This window comes from Cornus florida, unplaced genomic scaffold (genome assembly GCF_030987335.1).
Source record: "Cornus florida cultivar Cherokee Brave unplaced genomic scaffold, ASM3098733v1 CherokeeBrave_3.0.0_Hap2_Chr08, whole genome shotgun sequence".
In the NCBI taxonomy this organism is placed as follows: Eukaryota; Viridiplantae; Streptophyta; class Magnoliopsida; order Cornales; family Cornaceae; genus Cornus; species Cornus florida.
In genome coordinates this window covers 37805-58304 of record NW_026775578.1, presented here as the reverse complement: position 1 = coordinate 58304, position 20500 = coordinate 37805, and the positions used below count along the sequence as shown (strand labels likewise).

Sequence of the window (20500 nt, the reverse complement as noted above, 5' to 3'; positions counted from 1 at the left end):
TCTATACATTAGCTCGATCCTAAAAAAACCACATTATATGTATGTGTGTGTGTGTATATTACAGGCAGAGGCAGCAATGAATTTTAGGTAACAAAATCATCTCCAGTGCAATAGTGGTCCTGTTCCGTCCGGTACGCTAAAAAATGTTGTGGTGTTCAGGAGAGGTTATTTTATCAGAGTTTAGAGAAACAGAGATGATAAACATCACGCAAGCCGAGGCTAGAAGCCAAGGCTCAACCAACCAACCCAATGAAGGATATTTTTTGTTTTATAAGGTTTTAATGTCTTGTTTGCAGCGAATCGGGGTTTGATCACTTGTAGGTACATACATATATAAATGGGTGTGTTTGTGTTTGTGCGCGCGTGTGTGTGTGTGTGTGAGAGAGAGAGAGAGAGAGAGATGTACATAAATTTGTTTGAAAAAGCACTGAATTATGCCTGAGATCATTTATCAATCCTAAGGTTATTACAAAGATAGCCAAGTTCAGGTCTTGCATCCATCCAGGAGGTAAACTGCATCTGGGTTGCGGAAGTACAGTACAGATAGGATCTAAACGTGATAAGGAAAAAGTACCGCCTGCAAATGGACAAAAGAAACTTGTTACCTTCAACAAATACCAGCTTTCCCCACCTCCAGCAACAGAAATATATGCTTGCTATGCATGTATCTTCTATTATTCTCATTCGACCCTAAGATGGTGGTTCTTGGGCTCTATATTAAAATAATAGTAAATAAAAAAATGGCAAATCAGTGATGTGTAAGCAAACAAAGAAACTAATACACTAGTTGAACTAAAATGGAGCAGCTACGGGTATTTAGTATGCTGTTCCATTAAATTTTGCAATTCAACATTGATACATTGAAAAATTAATATACATCAGGCCATATGCTACATCGCATACAATAACCTTTTTTTTTTCTTCCTAAGTTTCGCATACAGTAATCTATTCTACGCTCATGCGTGTATGTACTTGTGTGTCTGTACTCATGTGAGTTCTATAATAAGTGGCATGAAACTAAGGGATGCAGAAATAAAGAGAAGATAAGATGCATGCTATCTACAGATTAGATTATCGAGACCACGAACTGAAGTGGAAAGCATGTTCCATTCAGTCCATTGTAAACATGAAATTTGTAGAGATGGCTAATTTTTCATCTGCTGGAAACGAGATGCTGTTATCCATCCATCAAGATTTTTTGGTTTTTCATCAGTAGGTTGTTCTCCTCTGAGATTATTAAATATGAGATATTCAATGCTCATGGGTTATAATTTATGAATAATGTCAAATCATTCTATATAAGTATAAAGGATCCAGGTTAGAATCCAAGGACTGGCAATACTAATTAATTATAATAAAATTAAAATTAAAATTAAAATCAGAATTTTCTGTCAATTATGAAATCAACCCCATTAATCAAAACGGCAAAAAGAAAACAACAATATAGCTAGCAATTGTTGTAAGAATCAATTACTTCATTTATTTGGGAACTCGAACTAACCTTAAAGCCTTAATACCCATATCCATGAGGGACGCTCGATGCTCATCATCACCGTTTGGAAGCTTCTCAAGTTCTTTACTATAATAAAGTATATCATCTCGCAAATGCCCCGCACCTGCGCACCTTTATTACAAAGGAACATGCTCAACACCGACCCAAAGGGGGAAGAGGAGTCGAGAAAAACAGTGTTCAAAAATGAGAACTAGGTTTGTTTTATAAGGATTAAGTACGCAAGTATCATAACCAAACAACAAAAGCATAACATTATAGTGAATATTCGGAGTCCGAAAATTTAGTGTCTGCTGAACACTAAAAGTTCATTGTTCTCCGCACCATGCAACATGCACCATTGAATACCTACCTACCAAATACGAAATAACATGTCGAACTTTTCTGTATGACAATACGACAATAAACAACTGAAAAACAAAACAAGGAAAATATGATTTGCGAAGACATGCTCATCTTTAACATCAAATGACACTAGTTGAAGAGATCCTCACTTCTAGTTTCTATTTACTCCTATTCAACTTAGATCCCCCCTCTTCCTACTCTTTTGTAGGTAATTTAGATACTTATTTATCTTGGTCCTTTTTTAGGTTTCCTTAAGGATGACTATAATAACATTTTTATTACTATACTATTTCATCTTCTCCCCATATTTTGTGACAGTTGAAAGGCAGAAAAACGAGGCTGATAAAGTTTAGAGAGGCTCATATGTTTGTGACAGTTGTGTTGCAGCAACAAGAGGGGAAGCATATCTGATGGTAACAGAGAGGATGGTAAACAGGTCTTTAAGTCATACATTTACACACATCTAATCAACCAACCACGTAAACATCCATAACCAATTATTTAACATCACAAATGAAAAGTAAAAGCAGAAATGCAAACCAGATTTTTTCATGTAGCTATATGAATCTCGTTTTGCCATGCTACTCTATTTAGTGCCAAAACCCCAGTTAAAACATGTGATCATAGCTTTCCTCACTAAGTCAACTGATTTTAATTTCAGTCTTCCTTTAATCCAAACTGTACCCATAATATGGGTACATCATTCTTCCTTATTGGTCCAGTTATTGGTCTTAATTGCACATGACCAACCCATCATAATATCATTTTTCTCTTATTTTTTCTCCCAATTGGTGCCCACTTTAACTGTCTTATGGACCTGTTTATTTCCAATTTCATCCTTTCTTGACTTACCACACATTCAACTCAACTTCGCATTTCAGCCATGCCTATTTATTAATATGTTGTTTTCTAACTATTGAACATTATGCTTCATAAAGTATGGCAGGTTTTATAGCTATTTTCTAAAATTTGACTTTTATAGGTATACTTCGATCATACAATATACTAAAAGCATTCTCCCATTCACTCATCCGGATTTGTTTCTATGGTTAACGTCATCTTAAATTTCTCCCTCTTTGTGAATAATAAAACCTAGGAAGCAAAAAGATGTGAACACTTTTCGAAGTATAATGACCTTTAATAGTCAATAAATCTCCACTTGTATTTCTAATTTTGGTAAATTACATTTCATATATTTAGTTTTAGTGCTGCATATCATAAACCCTTTTGCTTCTAAAGTCTCTCTAAGCAATTAATTTAGCATTTAGCCCTGCTATAGTTTCACCAATAAAATTATAATTTTCAAATAACAATACACCATGGAAATGTGTCCAGTTAATTCACCCTTAATTGAAGTAACATGTTATAGAATTAACGCTGATCGTTAGTGTAAGCCTAGAGTATTGAAAATACACATGCTTCTCCTATGTAAATTGTAAACAATATTTTCTCCAAATACACGTTTTACAAACAATATCCTATCTCCTTTTCTAATAACAGTTAGAACCTTGCTTAAAGTATTATTAGAAATTATCCCTTCTCTATTTTTATGTCAGTATTTTATATCATGTATTTTCAATTTCCCTAAGGGCCAACCCCATTTATATAAGATAAAGTAAAGAATGATGACAATGATGATTTTTAAATCTCTAACTTCCTCTCCAATCCACGTACTTTCATGTAGGCATGCTATATTTACCCTTGTTCTAAGTATAGTACTAACAAGTGCATTACTTTACCAATTAATGTTCCTATATTCCAAGATCGTAATCTATAGCTATTATCTTGGACTAATTTCTTTACCTGTGTTTGTTCAGAAAACGCGAGACCTTTGCCTATTTCTTGCCATACTCAGGTGCCAATCCTTGCCCATTTGTTGAAGCATTTAAAGCTGATGCAACACGTCGCTAAAGGGGAACATCTTAACATTAATTCGAATATCCTCCTGATCATGTTCATTAAAGATCTGCTAGAGTACACTGATTGTCAACTACTCTAATGCAACCCTCCTTTTTTCCAGAGGCAAAAATATGACATTAAGTATGACGCAGACGATGTTACATGAAGGTCCCAAATCGAAAAACCACGGGACCTCTTCCAACGCTTAACAATCAACTATGAAGAAGAACAACTACAACAAAAGATTTCAATGATATTTTAATCCTTATCAAAACTGTGTAAAATTTATAAACTCTATAGATTACTTTTATAAGAAAAAAAAAAAGAGTTTATAAAGATATCAAAGGTTCTTTTTGGAAAGACTTTAATTATTTATATATGCATGCTTTGGAAACCTACTTGGGCTATGTTTGGTACAATGGAATGGACTGCTCATTTCAGCCTATGTTACCTGGACTCTCCGAATTCCCTCAACATACCTGTGTTGACACAACACGACATGGACATGAATATGAAATACGTGACCGACAAATGTACCCAAATCTGACATCCAGATCCTCTAATTACGATGACAGAAGAAGAAAAGTTACTCAAATTTGAGAGCAAAGAAGGGTTCCCTACATATGTGATAGGTGGAATCTCTCTTACTTTTAACCATATTCCATTCGGTTTCATTTAATTTAAGTTGCTATTACCAACAGGCCAGTGGCCTAGCGGTACCAAACCCCTACTTCCCAAATGGAGGTCAGGGGTTCAAGCCTCTGTGGAGGCATGTGTGTGTGAGTTCCAAGAAAAAAAAAAAAAAATGTAAGTTGCTTTTAAGTCCTTTTAAAAAACAATAATGGTATGATACATTACACTTTCAAGTATGCAAAATGTGTCCACATACATGTGTCAAAGTTTTGCACATATTTCAAGTCAAGTCACCGTATCCAATAATCTGCGGACACATACCTCAACCTGCAGCTGGTAACATAGATTCCAACTTTCCATTTTGTTTCCACTGTTTGGTATGTAATTACTAACTGTGGAAAGTAAGAATGACTACTATGGAATTTTTTATTCCCACAAAATGTTAAGAATGGTCACTCCTCTTCAAGTGTTAAGGATTGACCATTACATTCCAACATAAAATCAAAAGAAGATACATTAAGATGACGTATGTCGCAACAAAGTCTATGGAATTTTTTTAGTTCCACAAATCTTAGAACTGTCACACTCTTCAAGAGACAGGGATTCACCATTCCATCATGAAATCAAAAAGAAGTGAAAAAAAGAAAATACTATATTTATTATATCATATGTGGTAATAAATTATATAATACAAATATACATTATGTATCACATTATCTTATATATATAAAGTAGTACACGATCATATATTATCTTATAATATATATTATATGTAATAAAAATATATAATAACAAATATCTTTTGTATAATATATACTTTTATTGCATTAATCGAACTTTGTCTTTTCAAATGGGGAAAGTACTCTAGGATTGCCAGAAAAGGAAATAGAGGGAGTGTATTATATAATAAATATAAAAATAAAAATTATATACAATAAATTTATACATTAAAACACTTTAGTGACTTCAAAGGTACCTAGATTAAGGTATATTCATTCAAAGATTCAATTTTTAGACATTAAAACACTCTTTGTAACTTCAAAGGGAACTCGACAAGTTTAACTCAAAACTCTCATTTTCATTCAAAGATTCAATCTTTATACATTAAAACACTAGTGACTTCAAAGGTATCTTGATTAAGGTATTTTCATTCAAAGATTCAATCTTTACACATTAAAACACTATTTGCGACTTCAAAGGGATCTCGATTAAGTTTACTCAAAACTCTCATATTCATTCAAAGATTCAATTTTTATACATAGAAACACTCTAGTGACTTCAAAGGTACCTTGATTAAGGTATTTTCATTCAAAGATTCAATCCTTAGACATTAAAACACTCTTGTGACTTCAAAAGGAACTCAATTCAGTTTAACTCAAAACTCTTTTTTTCATTCAATATTGATAAATTATGGATATTTAATATATTGTATAATAAATTATTTATTATTATAAGAAATATATATTTTATGCTAATTTATGTCGTAGGATATATAAATACTCCCTCTGTCCCATTATAGATGTCCATATTCAAAATTCACACATTTTAAGACACTAGCTTTTATTACATTGGTTTCCAAATTTATCTCTTTTAAATGTTATTCTTTGATGGGGTCCACCATTTTGACACTTTAATGTGTTTTATCTTTTAGGGGTAAATTGGGAATGTTAATAAATAAAAATAGTGCATTGATTTTTGAAATGGGACAACCAAAAATAGAAAAATGAACTACTAATATGGGACGGAGGGAGTATAATATATGCTATTTATGATTTTAATATTATTTAAAATATACAAAATATATAAATTAAAAATTATTAATAAAATATTATGTAACATTGTTATCATGATACAATCATAAATTTATCAACCATAAATAAGAAAACTTAAACGATAAAATATATAAATTATAATTTAGAATACATATTTAATATATAATATATAATTTATCATAATTTATTTATTATATGGTAAATTCATATAATATATGTTATATAAGATTTTCTATAACATATATTATATATTACCTAATATATAAAAAATAATAAACAATGAATAAAATAGATAATAGTTTTTAAATTATATAAAGTTTATAAAATGTATTACTCCCTCCATCCCAAAATAGTTGGGTACTTTGGGAGTTGTGACTCACAACACAGTTCCCAAAGTACCCAAATATTTGGGGACGGAGGGAGTATATCATTATGTTAATTATTTCTTTAATAACATAATGTTTTATATATTACAGTATAAAATATATTTTATAACACAAATGTATGCTTATTTGTCAATTTAAATTACTTTTCACTAACAGTGGTAATTTGGAGAGATTAAATTAAACTCATTCTATTCTAACATTCAAACTGGTGTAAAACATTAGAATAAGAATGACCATTCTAATCCTACATCAATCCATGATTGCGATCAAATAGTGGAATGGGAATGATCATTCCATTCTGTTGGAATTGTGTCTCAAATTCCTATTCTAATTAGATTTCTATATTAGAGTTGTATTCTGTTAGGAAATTTCTTGTTAAGCAAGTCTTGGGTTCTAAGAAATTGTAATTATTATCCAACAAGGAATTGGGTTCGGAACCCTATAATAGGCACCTAGGTTATGGGTTGAGACTAATGAGATTGGGAGAGATTTAACCTCATGAGGGTGTTGATGGGTTGGTAGAGTAAGAAAACATAGGTGACACAATTAGTAAGGAAATAGGCTTGTGGAATGGTTCATGGTGAAGAGGCATGTAAATGGTGTTGGTATTCTAGTGTTGTAATATCTATACGAATCATAGTGGAATCTCTTCTCATCCGTGGATGTAAGCCGATTTTGGCTGACGCATCTTAGATTGTCATCAAGGATTGCGAAGAGGTCACTATTGCACTTGCTGACAGGCGCAAGTTGGCACTAGCACCTTGCTGTTCTGGCACACTTGTATCGCGGAATGCACTATTTCCTTAAGCTTTGGGTGCAGGGCTTCTAGAGGCCCACTATGGCTTATGCAGTTATGGTTGTATGTCTACTTTCCTTTCTTCCACCGCAGAGCAAATTCTACGCCGGAGCATTCCATTCTTGGCCACATTATATCTTGTGTTTGTGTGGGATTGCTTTGTTGGCTTTCATTAGGATCGTACTTACGCTGCCCCAACAAATTGGTATTAGAGCCGAAGGTGTCTCAACATGTACTGCAACGGGTTTCAGTTGCAGGTGGAGTCAATCGACTTGGTTGGTCGTGATGGTCAGAAAATTGTGATGGGTTACATGGCAAAGAGCTCAAGCAGTCAAGGTGGAGCTTTGAAGGTTTGACAAATCGAACAATGTATAGTGTGGACAATGATAGTTTTGCAATTGCCCTGATCAATGCTGTAGGAAGCGATGATTGGCTGGATGAAATTTGACTCAAGGTGGAGATTGTTGGAATTATGTCTCAAATTCATATTCTGGTTTCTATTTTAGAGTTGTATTCTGTTAGGAATTGTCTTGTAAAGCAAGTCTTGAGCTCTAAGAAATTATAATCCTTTTCAAACAAGGAATTGGGTTCGGAACTCTATAAATAGGCACCTAGGTTATGGGTTGAGACTTATGAGATTGGGAGAGATGTAACCTCATGAGGGAGTTGATGGGTAGAGCTAGTTTATGGGTTGGTAGAGTAAGAAAAACACCGGTGACACTATTAGTGAGGAGACAAGCTGGTGGAGTGGTACACGACTACGTGGTGAAGAGGCATGTAAACGGTGTTGGTACTCTAGTGTTGTAATAATATTACAAATCATAGTGGAATTTCTTCTCATGCGTGGATGTAAGCCGATTTTGGCTGAATCACGACGTTATATCTTGTATTTGTGATGATTGCTTTGTCGGCTTTCATTGGGATCTGCATGTTCGCGTGCTTTAGCTGCCCCAACACATTCTCATTGACTTTCCTCATGCATTCTATTCCTGCTTCATTATATTCGTGCATATGAAACGTAACCTGGTTGGAAACTTGAGCAACTTGACAATCCTGAAGAGGAGGATCACAATATGAAACACATGGGGCGAACCAATTGCTTGTGCGAAGGAAGAAGTGAATCAAATTGAATGGAGACAGGGAGGAGAGGCGAACAAGAGATTTTTGAGCCTGCAAGCAGCAACAGCTGAAAAGCCGTTACAAGCTAGCTTGTAGTTTAGGGGTATAGAAGGGGTGCCCCTTTCTAAAACTTTAATATAATACAAGGTAAGATTTTTGGAACCCTAATTTTGGAGTTTTACCCAACCTATACCTTACTAATAAAAAGGGGCTTACTAACAAAAAGCGGCTTACGTTTTTCAGCTGCATGGCACTGCCACATAAACAATGGAAGCAAAGTGTTGGTCCTCAGCATCTGAGCATTGATGCTTGGGTGACCAGAACCAGAGCACCAGTGCTCAAGCCTTGAGGATCGGTGCTTAAGGTACAGTTTGTGGGAACCTAAAAACTTGACCAAAATTGTGTTTTTAAAGTTTCACACCACTTAAAAACAATATTCAGAAAAACCAAGTTATTCAAAATCATTTAATACGTTTCCAATTATTTTTTAAAAATCCATAATAAAAATAATTCTACAAAAATGTCCACCCAAGTCAACATCACCTTATCCTAAGCATGTGTATTCCAAGTTGTCTTCCGAATTTTTGCAATCAAGCAAAGTACGTATGACTCAACATACACAAAGCAAAACCAACACTTGACGAAAAATTTCAACTACATTTTGTTCACGCAGTCTTCCCATAATCAGACATAAAACTCAATTGGACTCTTTTTTGTTGTTACATCTCCTTTGCCAATTATGAGACAACACTGGTGTATACAAACAATAGTATCACCTAACCAGAAATAGAAAACTAGAGCACATTAAAGTATGAAAAAGACATCTCAACAAGTAGCTCATCAACATCAATTTCCCAACTAAAGGTGTGTCCTGCACACCATTATACAGAACTACCAAGACAAATGTATAAAGTTGAGATAATAATCCTCAATTTAATCAACATCTCTTACCAAAATTTCTCCCCTTTTTATCCAAAGTTCTCAATGATTTCAAATTAAATTGGGGATTTATACAAAAAAAAGATCTTGATCAATACCCCCTCGATCAACATGTTCCTTATTAATCTCACTTGAAGTCAAGAATAGCTCGACTGAAAGCTTGATTGTTTGAACCTTGGACAGTGTGTGTCAACTGATAGCTCGATAGATGGACAGAAAGCCAAAGTCACTCAATCAAAGGCCCAATCAATGGAGTATTTTTTGAAACTCCTCGAATCAGACTCCTAAACGGATTGTACTTTCTATATTTCATGAGACTCCTATATTGGCTACAAGTATGGGGTTAGAATCAGTTTAGGGTCATTCTATTGAGCTCTCCAGAATATAGTAACAGATTTTATATTTTCAAAGGGAGAAAGCTTTGACAATTAATCTACAATTTTTCATAGATTACCATATTATATTTGATCGAGAGAACGAAAGCAATTAGCAGAATTGACACTATCAAACAGAGTATGAACTGGGGGGTTCATAAAGAACATGTTGAACTGACATCACCAGTCATGCGATCAAAAGTCCATACAGAAGCAGATCATGTGAGGAATGAATTTGTTTGCTGATCAGCGGCCGAAAGGATCAAGGAGATCTTCCATTAGTCTGAGTCAGAAGGAAATAGTGACTCTAGAGTTCAAAATCTGGCAACTTAATTAGAAAATCTCTTCTCATAGTAGATTTTGATTTTCCTGGATTAGGTCCCGGAGTTTTTCCTTTTCCTTTTCCTTTATTTTATTTATTGCTTTATGTGACTGCTATTGAGACACAAATAAGACTAATTAAATGAATTTCGAATTAGGTTTGACCACTAAGAAGCACGGACACTTCTAAGAAGGTGTCGTGTCCGTGCCAGACAATGGCACTTAAAAAACACTTCTAGACACATGTTTGACACTTCATGGCAGAGTTCATAATTTAAAAATATTTTTTTATTATTTTGGACCCAAGAAGCAAGGACACAGGACACGGTATGGACACGACTAATTCAATATACATTTTCATTTATATATCTATTAAGTAAGACATTTACAAAACTTTAATTAATTTATAATTTCGATACTAAAGTTATATAAGTTAGGTGTTGGAAGTTATTCAAATATAAAAAAGAACATATTATATATGATATTACTATCCTATCTTGTCATTATAGTTATGTTTTTGCTCGTTACATTATGTGGCGTGTTTAATGTCGATGTTTTTTTTATTTTTTTATTTTTATTTTTTTTTAAAAAAAGAAAAAGTTAAGACACTTTGATGTATGTTCATAATGTTGTAGACGAAGTGTGTAGAATGTGTTGGTTAAGTGTCCGGAATGTATTGACCAAGTGTCCAAGATGTGTCGGCCAAGTATCCAAAATAATAAAAATTATTTTGAAACTACGGACACGGTCATGGAGTGTTGAACACGTGCCCAGGAATGTCCATGAAGTGTTGGTGTTCGACATGGACACGGCACCTTGTAGAAGTGACCGTGCTTCTTAGTTTCGGACATTTGTCCAACACATCTCGGATACTTAGTCGTCATATTCCGGACACTCGACCAACACTTCCACACTATTTGTCTTGTATAAAACAAATCCTAGAAACAACATTCTAAACACACGTCAAACTGTTAAAATTTCTTTTCCTTAAAAAAATTGATATTAAGCACGTGTCACAATATATAATGAACAAAAACATAACTGCATTGACAAGATAAAGAGTAATATCATTATATAAAATATATTTTATATTTGAAATGTGTAATCTTCTAACTTATGTAATTCTAGTATAGAAATTATAAATTAATTAAACTTCTAGTCTTAATCAACAGATATATAAATGAAATTAATATTAATATTTGCCGTGTCCACGCTGTCTGTGTCCATGCTTCTTAGTTTTACGCAATTAATATCACTACGACCAATTCAACCCCCCTTTAGATCTAATTAACCATGGGTACTCTGACCTCTTAGAACCTTGGGTAATGATCCTCAGATTTTACATGGTAGAAATAAAAAGTAATCAGGTCCTATTCTTAAATTAAAGGTACTTATCCTGATCCCATAATAAAAATGCATTATGCAATCAGATATTCATCGATTAATAAACCCAAAATGAAAGTCAAAGTCATTATGGTGTAATGTTAAATTAGTGCTTAGATGTAAAGAGTCAATAATTGTATAATTGGCTGAAACAACACAACCAAGAAGTAAAGAGAATAAATCATATAGCTAACTGAAACAACATAACCAACAAAGAAAGTAGCACATAAATAATTTCATGCTCGCCCTCTTAATCTGTCACCAAAAGAGATGGATTACCTTTCTATGACATTGTCAACATCTGCTTTGCTCTTGGGACCATTTACAAGCACTCTAGTAAGGCTTAGTATTTCCCGATAATCACCCATTTTGAGTGTTTCATCAGAAGCCCGGTACGGTAAGTTCTCTACAGGTGAAGAAAATGAATGAGTAGTACAAACCAGCGATCGTGGTACATCTGATTCTATCTTAGCCTCTGCATAAAGTCTTATACAAATAATAGCCATTGCATAGGCAACGCCTCCAAAGCCTGTGTGTGACACAAAAAGATAAGACCCTGCAGAGCTGTAGATTAAAGTTAATTTAGTTTTATATCATCATTACTAGATTGAAAGCATACTTACAAAAAGGAAAAGGTACAATATAGAATATAGATCTAAAAGAACTCTTTGTATCCACAAGCCCCGTTTATTTTTTTATTGCTCAATTGCTAATGATGCTGCATCATATCCTAAAAGCCAGACTTCACTCAACTTCCATAAACATTTTGACTAATGGATTAAAAATAAGCTTTATTATTATTTTTTTTTGGGGGAAGATTAAGCAAACTCACACAATAATACATATTAACTTTTAAACTGAAGTTAAATGCTGTAGCATGAAAAGGCCTAATTCGAAGACTTGGCATTTACAAGTGTGTAATTGATGTAATTTTCAGATAAAATCCTATGAATTGATAACCCCATACAATAAATTTATGCTCTACGATGGGTTGATACATGGTGAAATGTTGTGTAAATACTATGACATTGGCAGCTACAGCAACAGCAGCAGCACAAACACTGCTCAATTTAAAAGGTAGATAAAATGAAAGCTAGGTATAGATATACTCACTCATCTTTACAGTATTGAATCGCATCAACATCAGAACCTAAGGCTTCTCTTTCTCTAGTTAGTGGTATCCTCCTATAGTCTATATTGTATCCATCATCTTTCAGAGCAGCATATACTTCAGCAGGTGTCTTCACATCATCTACAAATATGTTCTCCCAATATCCTATAACACTCGACTGATTTGATGCAGGGCTGTATTCTTCGCGATGTAAAAGCATTCGACCACCAGATTGTCTGACCTCAGATATTATATCTTCTTTTAGTCGTGCTTCCATGTGTTCCACCTGCATCATGGTAAAAAAGAAGGAAGTTAAATAAAGACTTAATAAAGACTTGGTTTAAGGTCTGTCCTTGGTATACATGTCTGTTGGAATGATGACATACCACTGGACCAGTGATTCCAACATGCTTGAGTGTATCAACGGGTTTATTAAGTTCTCTAAGCACAAAAGGCGTGCCATTAATGTAAACAACAGCTTCTTCTCTCAGATCGGTCAAAACTACTTTCTGCTCAAAACTTCCTTCTGCAGTGGGCTTGGCACCTAAATAGACTAACATCTCTTTTGCACCAGTAATTGTTGGAGTTGCCATGCTATACACAGGGTATCCATCCACCTAAAAGAAATCAAAGCTTTAGGTCAGAAACTTCAGCATCAGTTCAAGCTTATAGTACAAATTCATCTCCAGATAAACAAATAATGACACTGTTCATTCAACAAACTGCCAAAGATAAACACAAGGATGTGGACATAATCACTTAACAAAAATATCTATCAGCATTAAAGAAAATCACACTGCATAAGGGTGGTGGACATAATCACTTACGGATCGTTTGGTAGGAAGAAAGGAAGAGGGGAAGATGGGAAGGAACAAACAAACTTCCTTCGTTTGGTAGAGAGGAGACAAGGAGGGAAGAGAAAAGAGAATGGATGAGTCATCCTTTCCGTTTTTCAAATTTTCAACCCTCCAAATATGGACGGAAGAGAGGGAGGAAGAAAAGCAAGATTGCTATGGAAATTTTAGATCACAATACTACCCTTCATAATTATTAGATAAATCCAATATTAGCAATCTCTCTCCTCCATTCTTGATGTAATCCAGTAATGACTTGGCCAGAGATGAAGCTAGCAATATCTTGGTTTTTAACAGTAGACTTATTTTCCTTAACCATTTTTGTTTTTCTTTTTCCTATCTTGAGTTTCCTATGTTTATTGGGATATATAGTGTTATACAATACATTCTTCCAATAGCATCTCAGTGTCTCAATTTTGTTGATAACAATAGAATCTAGAATGACCTACTTTATTACAATAAGAAAAATAGAATTTCATAGGCTGAAAACATTTGGAAGGTTGACCTACAATGTTATTTCTAGTTTGAATGACCGGAGCTTGATTAGCTTTAGGAGTAGCAATGGTCACAGATTACCTTTAGTTTTGTTGAAGGACTTAAATATTTAAGTCACACCCTCTCTAACAGCTTAAGCTTTTAGAGTGGATGGTGATTAACATGGTATCAGTAAGGTCCTATGCTCAAACTTCAACATCACCCTGATAATTAACATTAAACAAGTGTTGGACCAAAAGAAGGCCACACGTGATAATTAACATTTAAACGTGTTCCAGTCTCTTCTTATATATAAGCAATAATCTATTTTTGTTATATTAGTGCACTCTTAAATGTTATTAAATGTTATTTTCTTTTCTTAAAAAGTTTACTTTCTATAGCTAAATCATCTGCCTTTGTGAATTCTAAGAGTTTCCCCTGCTCAATTTCTTTTCCCAAAACCATATCCCCCATGAACTCACGTGTATCATGTTTGCTCACCTCCTACATGACCACTGAAGTCGCCTCCCATTGATATGCTTTCGTTACATGGTATAGTTTATATCATTTTATCAAACGATTCCTAAAACATCTGTTTTGTGTTTTCAAATTTCATCTGATTGTCATTGTGGTGCATAATCACTTATTACAATATCTAATACAATTTTGATAGTGATTATTCTATCTCCTTTTCTTCTACCTTCTACAATCTCCTTTTCTTCTACCTTCTACAACTTTGTCCCTTATATACTGGTCTACTCCTATACCTACTCCATTTCTATGATTATCTTTGCCACCCGAACAAAAGAGTTTGTTTCTTCTTCTAATGTCTCTCAAATTTCCCCCTTTACATTTAGTTTCTTGCAGACAACCTATGTTAATCTTTCTCCTTAATAGTATGTGAACAAGTTCATTACACTTACCTATTAATATTCCTATATGCTATTCTGTCTGACACCAACCCACCTCTTTTCTTATCCGACCTTGAGTACTGATAGTAAGAGTCAAAAGAATCTAAAATTTATGATTTATTCATGAAATGGTTATATTATTCTCCTTTTTATTTGATAAATAATCTGGTGATAATTTGAAATATTAGTTACAGTTATCAAATAACAAAACCAAAAACACCTATCAATTCAAAGGTATGTCCCAGTGTTAAAATTTGAATGTGCAAATATAAAATGTAAATCAAGAATAAGCGGAAGATGGAAAACACATAGATTTACATGGTTCGGCACTAAGGAAAAGATAAGAAAATATGGAAAGTGTACAATAGTCAAAGGAGACATCGTGATTGGTGGAGGATTTTGCTCCACCGTTCCGGATCACCATGATTGGTGGAGGATTTTGCTCCACAATTATATAGAAATATTTATATATTTCAATGCTCTCCCTCAAGTTGGAGCATGAATATCATGAAAGCACAATTATATAGAAATATTTATATATTTCAACACTCCCCCTCCGTTATGATATGAAATTTTAATAGATATGACATCATGGCAGAACTAGTTGGACTCTACATACAGTAACATGAGAAAGGGTACCATGGACAAACGCAAGGACATAATGTATGTTAGAATTGATAGATTAAGTGAAACAATAGAATATTGTAGCATGTGGTTTAACTGAAATTATGGCGCTGATCAGATAGAATGGTGAGACAAGATTCATATAGCCAACCTTAAACAGTTGGGACTAGGCTTTATTGAGATGAGTTAAGTAGGAGAAGAACACTCTGAATATGCGCTCAACGCGACAACGCCTCAACCAATCACTGGAAACCTCCTATTCTTCCAATTGCCATCATAGAACAACTTCAAGTGCAAGACAATATGCCCCTAACAAAACACACGCACACGCGCGCACACACACACACACACACACATTATATGCTGTTTTCTTTGCTTAGGTGTTATTCCATGCTCATGCGTTAAGGGATGTGTACAGTTCAAGGGATAAAGGATTTGATTGTAAGGGGTGTTAGTGGTAGGAAAGCCAACTCCAATTATATAGCCCATGACAATGGACTAAAGAATTACATAAAATATGATAAGAGAATTTTGAAAAGCGTAATTAAATTACGCTAATTATAAACATTATTTTATCAAGTGAAACTTGTTAAAAGCTTTGGCGTGTATTATGAACACAACAGTTGCAGCCTACTATTAGGTGGAAATCAATTAAAATTCAAATAAAATAAAGTATCCAAAAGAACAAGGTAGAGACAGAGTTCCATAATGTCTGACCAGCCCAACTCTCAGCTACTTTATAAATTCTTTATGAATTTCTTGGGGGGATACATATTGGGAATGAAACGCATTTCTGATGAGCATATCAATCATCACCACCCGGTTAAGGAGATTTGAGAACCCCATACTCAATTTAGCAATATAAAGTTTTGTCCTGGAGCAATAAAAATAAATTTGGGATAATTGTTAAGGTGATCAGGGAACACTTGTTTTACGTGGACTGGAGGCAATATAATATATAATTAGATGTCATTATCTAGTCTCCATCCTTCTTATCTACATTATATAAAAATTCAGGTTCCCCCTCTTTGCTTTAATGGTGTGCGTCTCTGCATACCTTGTAAACATGTGGTGCACCATGAATTTGTATGTTGCTGGAAGTTCTTTGACCAGGAAAGAAATACATCTTAACTATAGAGCCTTTCCCCAGAACAGAACCATTACGAGCCTTCACAATGGCCTCCATTACAGCATCTCCATGTTGAGTCTCATGTGGTGCTCTCAATTCCTCCTGAAATCAAAAAGGCATAACAGACAAGTCATCAGAATGAAAAAAAACCTGCAACCATAAGAAACCAAATGTTTTAAGAAAGACTTACAGGGATTGTAAAGAACCGCCCAGGCCTTAGTCTTATGCTCCATTTCATTGCTTGGACCTCAGGTCTCTGATGCAACCAACTCTTAAATGTCATCCTGAATTCACCTTGTATACAGAACCCATCAAATGCTTCACTTCCAAGATATGCTGCAAATGCAATTAAACGGAAATAGCGTTCCAAGTACTCAGCACCTCGATTCAATGCCACTCTCCGGACCCTTGGTTCAACATGTTGCTGATTGAATACCTTCCTGTATTGCAGAACAGCTTGGCGTATGTTCTGCAGGGCTGAACATCTATCAATAATAGCATCTAAGGCCTCCCGGCATTCCATCCCATTGTCAAACAATCGTGTTATCTTCCACAACAACAGGATGTCATTAATACCAAATTCACGGCCTGTTTCTTTTCCTAGTCTATCTTTAGCAATAACTGAGGCAGATGAGGCACCATGACCACCAGATTCTTCACCACTTGATGTACCACCATCCACCTCTTCATGGGACGTATCATCAACTAAGATTCTAATAGGTCTCCCATAATCAATTCGAAGTTTCAGAAGACAAGCAATGACAGTACCAGTGGTTGTCCTTCCTCTACCCATCTGTGTGAACTGGAATTTAGTGAGGAGTGGAGGGGGGGAAGAAAGAAAAAAGAACAATAGACTCTTTCGCAAGGACTTATAGTAGCTCGTGAACATATTCATGCACAAGTACAAAAATACAGCTTATGACAACTAACGTGTTTTACCTGGCAATTGAAAACTAATGCAGTGTCTTTGGAAGCTGATGCAATATTCATAGCTAACGTATCAAAATCAGAACTTTTGGGAGCTTTACCATCGGTGATAGGTACTCGAGCATACTTGATGGGAAAACCATCAGAGTCTAAGCATCTGAAAACCTCCAGTGGGGTCTGAATTAAATCAGAGCTCACATGTTCCCAAGCATCAAATATTTGCCCATCATCAGTTTCATGAATAACCATAATAGCACCACCATATCGTTCAGCTTCCCGCAGAATATCTTCTTTTAATCGAGCTTCCATTCTCTCTACCCTTTCGCGATCGATACCCTGAATGTAGATATCATTGTATTTTAGTTTCACCAAGTATGACCCATGTGAACATATAAAATAGATATTGAACAAATCTGTCTTCTAGTATCATGCACAAAACATTCAGTTTAGTTGGTTCGTATTCTTTGTTTTAAACGAGCAATTTATAATAAATTTACTGCATTTTGAGGGCGGAAAATGCCTGCTATCAACATAGACAAACTTTTAGGGAAAAAACTTGTGATGAATAGTTGTTGCAAAGAAACTGGTAAGTGGTAACCAACACATTCTGTAATCTTATTAATAAAAACAATATTTATTTAGTCAGACAACTAGTTGGGTCATATAATATTGAAATGTGCATGAGTTGGTACATAAGGTGTATAATAATAAAGTTAAAGTCAAATCTAAATACACTTGTCCACACCCCATTTACGAAAATGATACAGATGTCAAGAAAATGGAAGTTTACCGTGTATTCTAGCATGTTCTTGTATGGTCTTTCGACCTCACGAAGCACAAATGGTTTTCCATTTATGTAGATCACAGGTTCTTCTCTCATATTGTGCCAAAAAACTGGTCGCCCACCTTTAGAACTACCTACTCTATGAATGACAGATCGAATTCCATCAATTGTTGGATTTGCAACACCATAAACTGGAAATCCAGGAATTTCTCTAAAATTAGGGGCACCCTCCACTCTCTCTGGTAGACCAGAATTTTGACAGCCGGGACATTGGTCACTTTTAAGAACAGTTTGACTTCCGAGGACCTCCCCGTTTCTCGAGGCAGCAACTATGCCCATCTCAGAAGGGCGATCATCAGCAGATTCAGCAATCTTCGTCAGATATGGCTTCGAGCTTGCATAACCAAGTGCACCCATTGGGTCTCTCCTTAACAACCTATAAAGAGCACAAACTGTTGAAATATACTTTTACATGCGCACTCTAATAGCTTAAGCTTTAAAGTAGTTTAACATAGTATCACAGTCTAGTTGCCTCAAAGAATATAAGTTTGGTCACACAGAAACTGGTACCACCACCATCCAAGCTAAAAAGTGTCACTTACTTTTACCTAATAGAGTAAAAAATTGAAACTGCGGTTTTAGACATTAAACAATACAAAAATAGAACCTTTACCTGCGAATTATGCTATACAGTTCTGGCCTCGCTCTCATCCAGTCAGCAAAACTGCTTTGACCAGGGGATCTCGGATGGAGTGCTGCTCTCTCTGTATGGAGATACACTGCGAAGCATATAAGGAAATAATATCTTTCCAAGTACTCCACAAAAAAGGAAAGAGATGCTTCCCTCTTCATCTCATCCGGTTGCCGCAAAATACTATTGCGATAAGTAGCAATAGCTTCACGTAAGTTCTGTAACTCAGTAATAAAACAAACACATTAAAAGTGATGGAAATTCCAAGACGTATGAAGATGTAAAACCTCAAGACCGCAAGGCAGTAAAATTTTCTCTCAGAAAGCAATCAAGGCAAAAAATTGAGTAGAAGTAGTTTCACGACATACAAACTTTCATGAGGATCTTAAAAGCAATACCTGAAAGGATCAGGGCAGAGAGAGCTATACCTGCATAGAGGCACATTTATCAATGACTTTATCCACTTGTCTTTTGCCTTCAACACCACCCTAATTCATAGTAAGATCAATATAATTCAAAAACATTCTAGTTGCAAAAATTGAACGAAATTAAGGAACTAAAGTAAAGCTACTTTAGAGTACCTCTAAAACACGAATCAAGCTTCTAATGACTGCATATTCTCCTCTACGAATTGCATCCTCTGAGTTCAGAAAATTGTCAGTGACACTGAAACCAGAGTCAGAAACCTTCCCGATTGAATTGGTCCTTGGAATACCTATTTTATGCATCAATCACAATGGAATACATTCAACATTAAAAGTTATGAGGTGGTTCGTCTGGACAAAATATTAGGAAGCCACTAAAGTTCATAAGACAAACTTTTATCTAGCAGGGGGATTGGGGATCTCTTATAGCAGTGAAAGGCCAATTTTTTCTTCAGAAAAATCAATATAGACAAACTAACATTCAACAATGCTTTGGGATTTTATGTTTCATATCCCAATAAAGTATCATCTCCATGTTGTGGGAAGAAATTATGGAATTAAAATAAAGTATCATCTCCATGCTTTGGAATTTATGGTTTGTGAATGTCAAACAAACTGATTCTGCTAGCTGGAGAGATGTCATCTCTATCAGAGATTACTTATTACCTCATTTGGCCTATAAGCTTAATAATGGGGCTTCTTTTAGCCTTTTCTATGACCCTTGGTTTGGTTGTGTTTCACTCCAACAGAGGCTTGGCTTGAGGAGGCTCATTGCAGGTTTTTAGCATGATGACAAAGTTAATATACTAAGGCAGAGCGGTGAGTGGAACTTCCCCCCTTCATGGCCAGCTGAGATCTCTACTTGGGTAACTGAAAACAATAATCCAGCAGAAGATGATGAAGTTACTTGGAAGGATGGCAAGTTTAGCTTCAAAGTGGCTTGGAATTTCTGTAGACAGCAAAATGTTGAGATTCCATGGTATGATTTGGTTTGGAATGGCAGCGGCCTAGGGTATCTGTTTTTTCAGTCCTTGTGTTGCAGCAAGCAAAAAAATCCTTGGTTAATCTCCAGAGACAAGGCCCAACTCTTACA

General features: G+C 35.0%; 1 protein-coding gene across 3 annotated transcripts in view; it reads right to left on the bottom strand.

Moving 5' to 3' along the window:
• Positions 1–411: 411 nt before the first annotated feature.
• Positions 412–20500, bottom strand: part of LOC132268723 (uncharacterized) — a 56279-nt gene continuing 36190 nt past the window's right edge. For all 3 annotated transcript variants that reach the window (XM_059769516.1, XM_059769517.1, XM_059769519.1), the window contains 12 exons: positions 19564–19697; positions 19411–19470; positions 18965–19200; positions 18298–18727; positions 17520–17843; positions 16771–17373; positions 16509–16682; positions 12975–13205; positions 12591–12874; positions 11757–12041; positions 1502–1624; positions 412–577 (listed from right to left, as the gene is read on the bottom strand). In XM_059769516.1, coding sequence (XP_059625499.1) covers positions 445–577; positions 1502–1624; positions 11757–12041; positions 12591–12874; positions 12975–13205; positions 16509–16682; positions 16771–17373; positions 17520–17843; positions 18298–18727; positions 18965–19200; positions 19411–19470; positions 19564–19697 — 3017 coding nt within the window. In that variant the 3' untranslated portion in view covers positions 412–444. The remainder of the gene's footprint in view (positions 578–1501; positions 1625–11756; positions 12042–12590; positions 12875–12974; positions 13206–16508; positions 16683–16770; positions 17374–17519; positions 17844–18297; positions 18728–18964; positions 19201–19410; positions 19471–19563; positions 19698–20500) is intronic.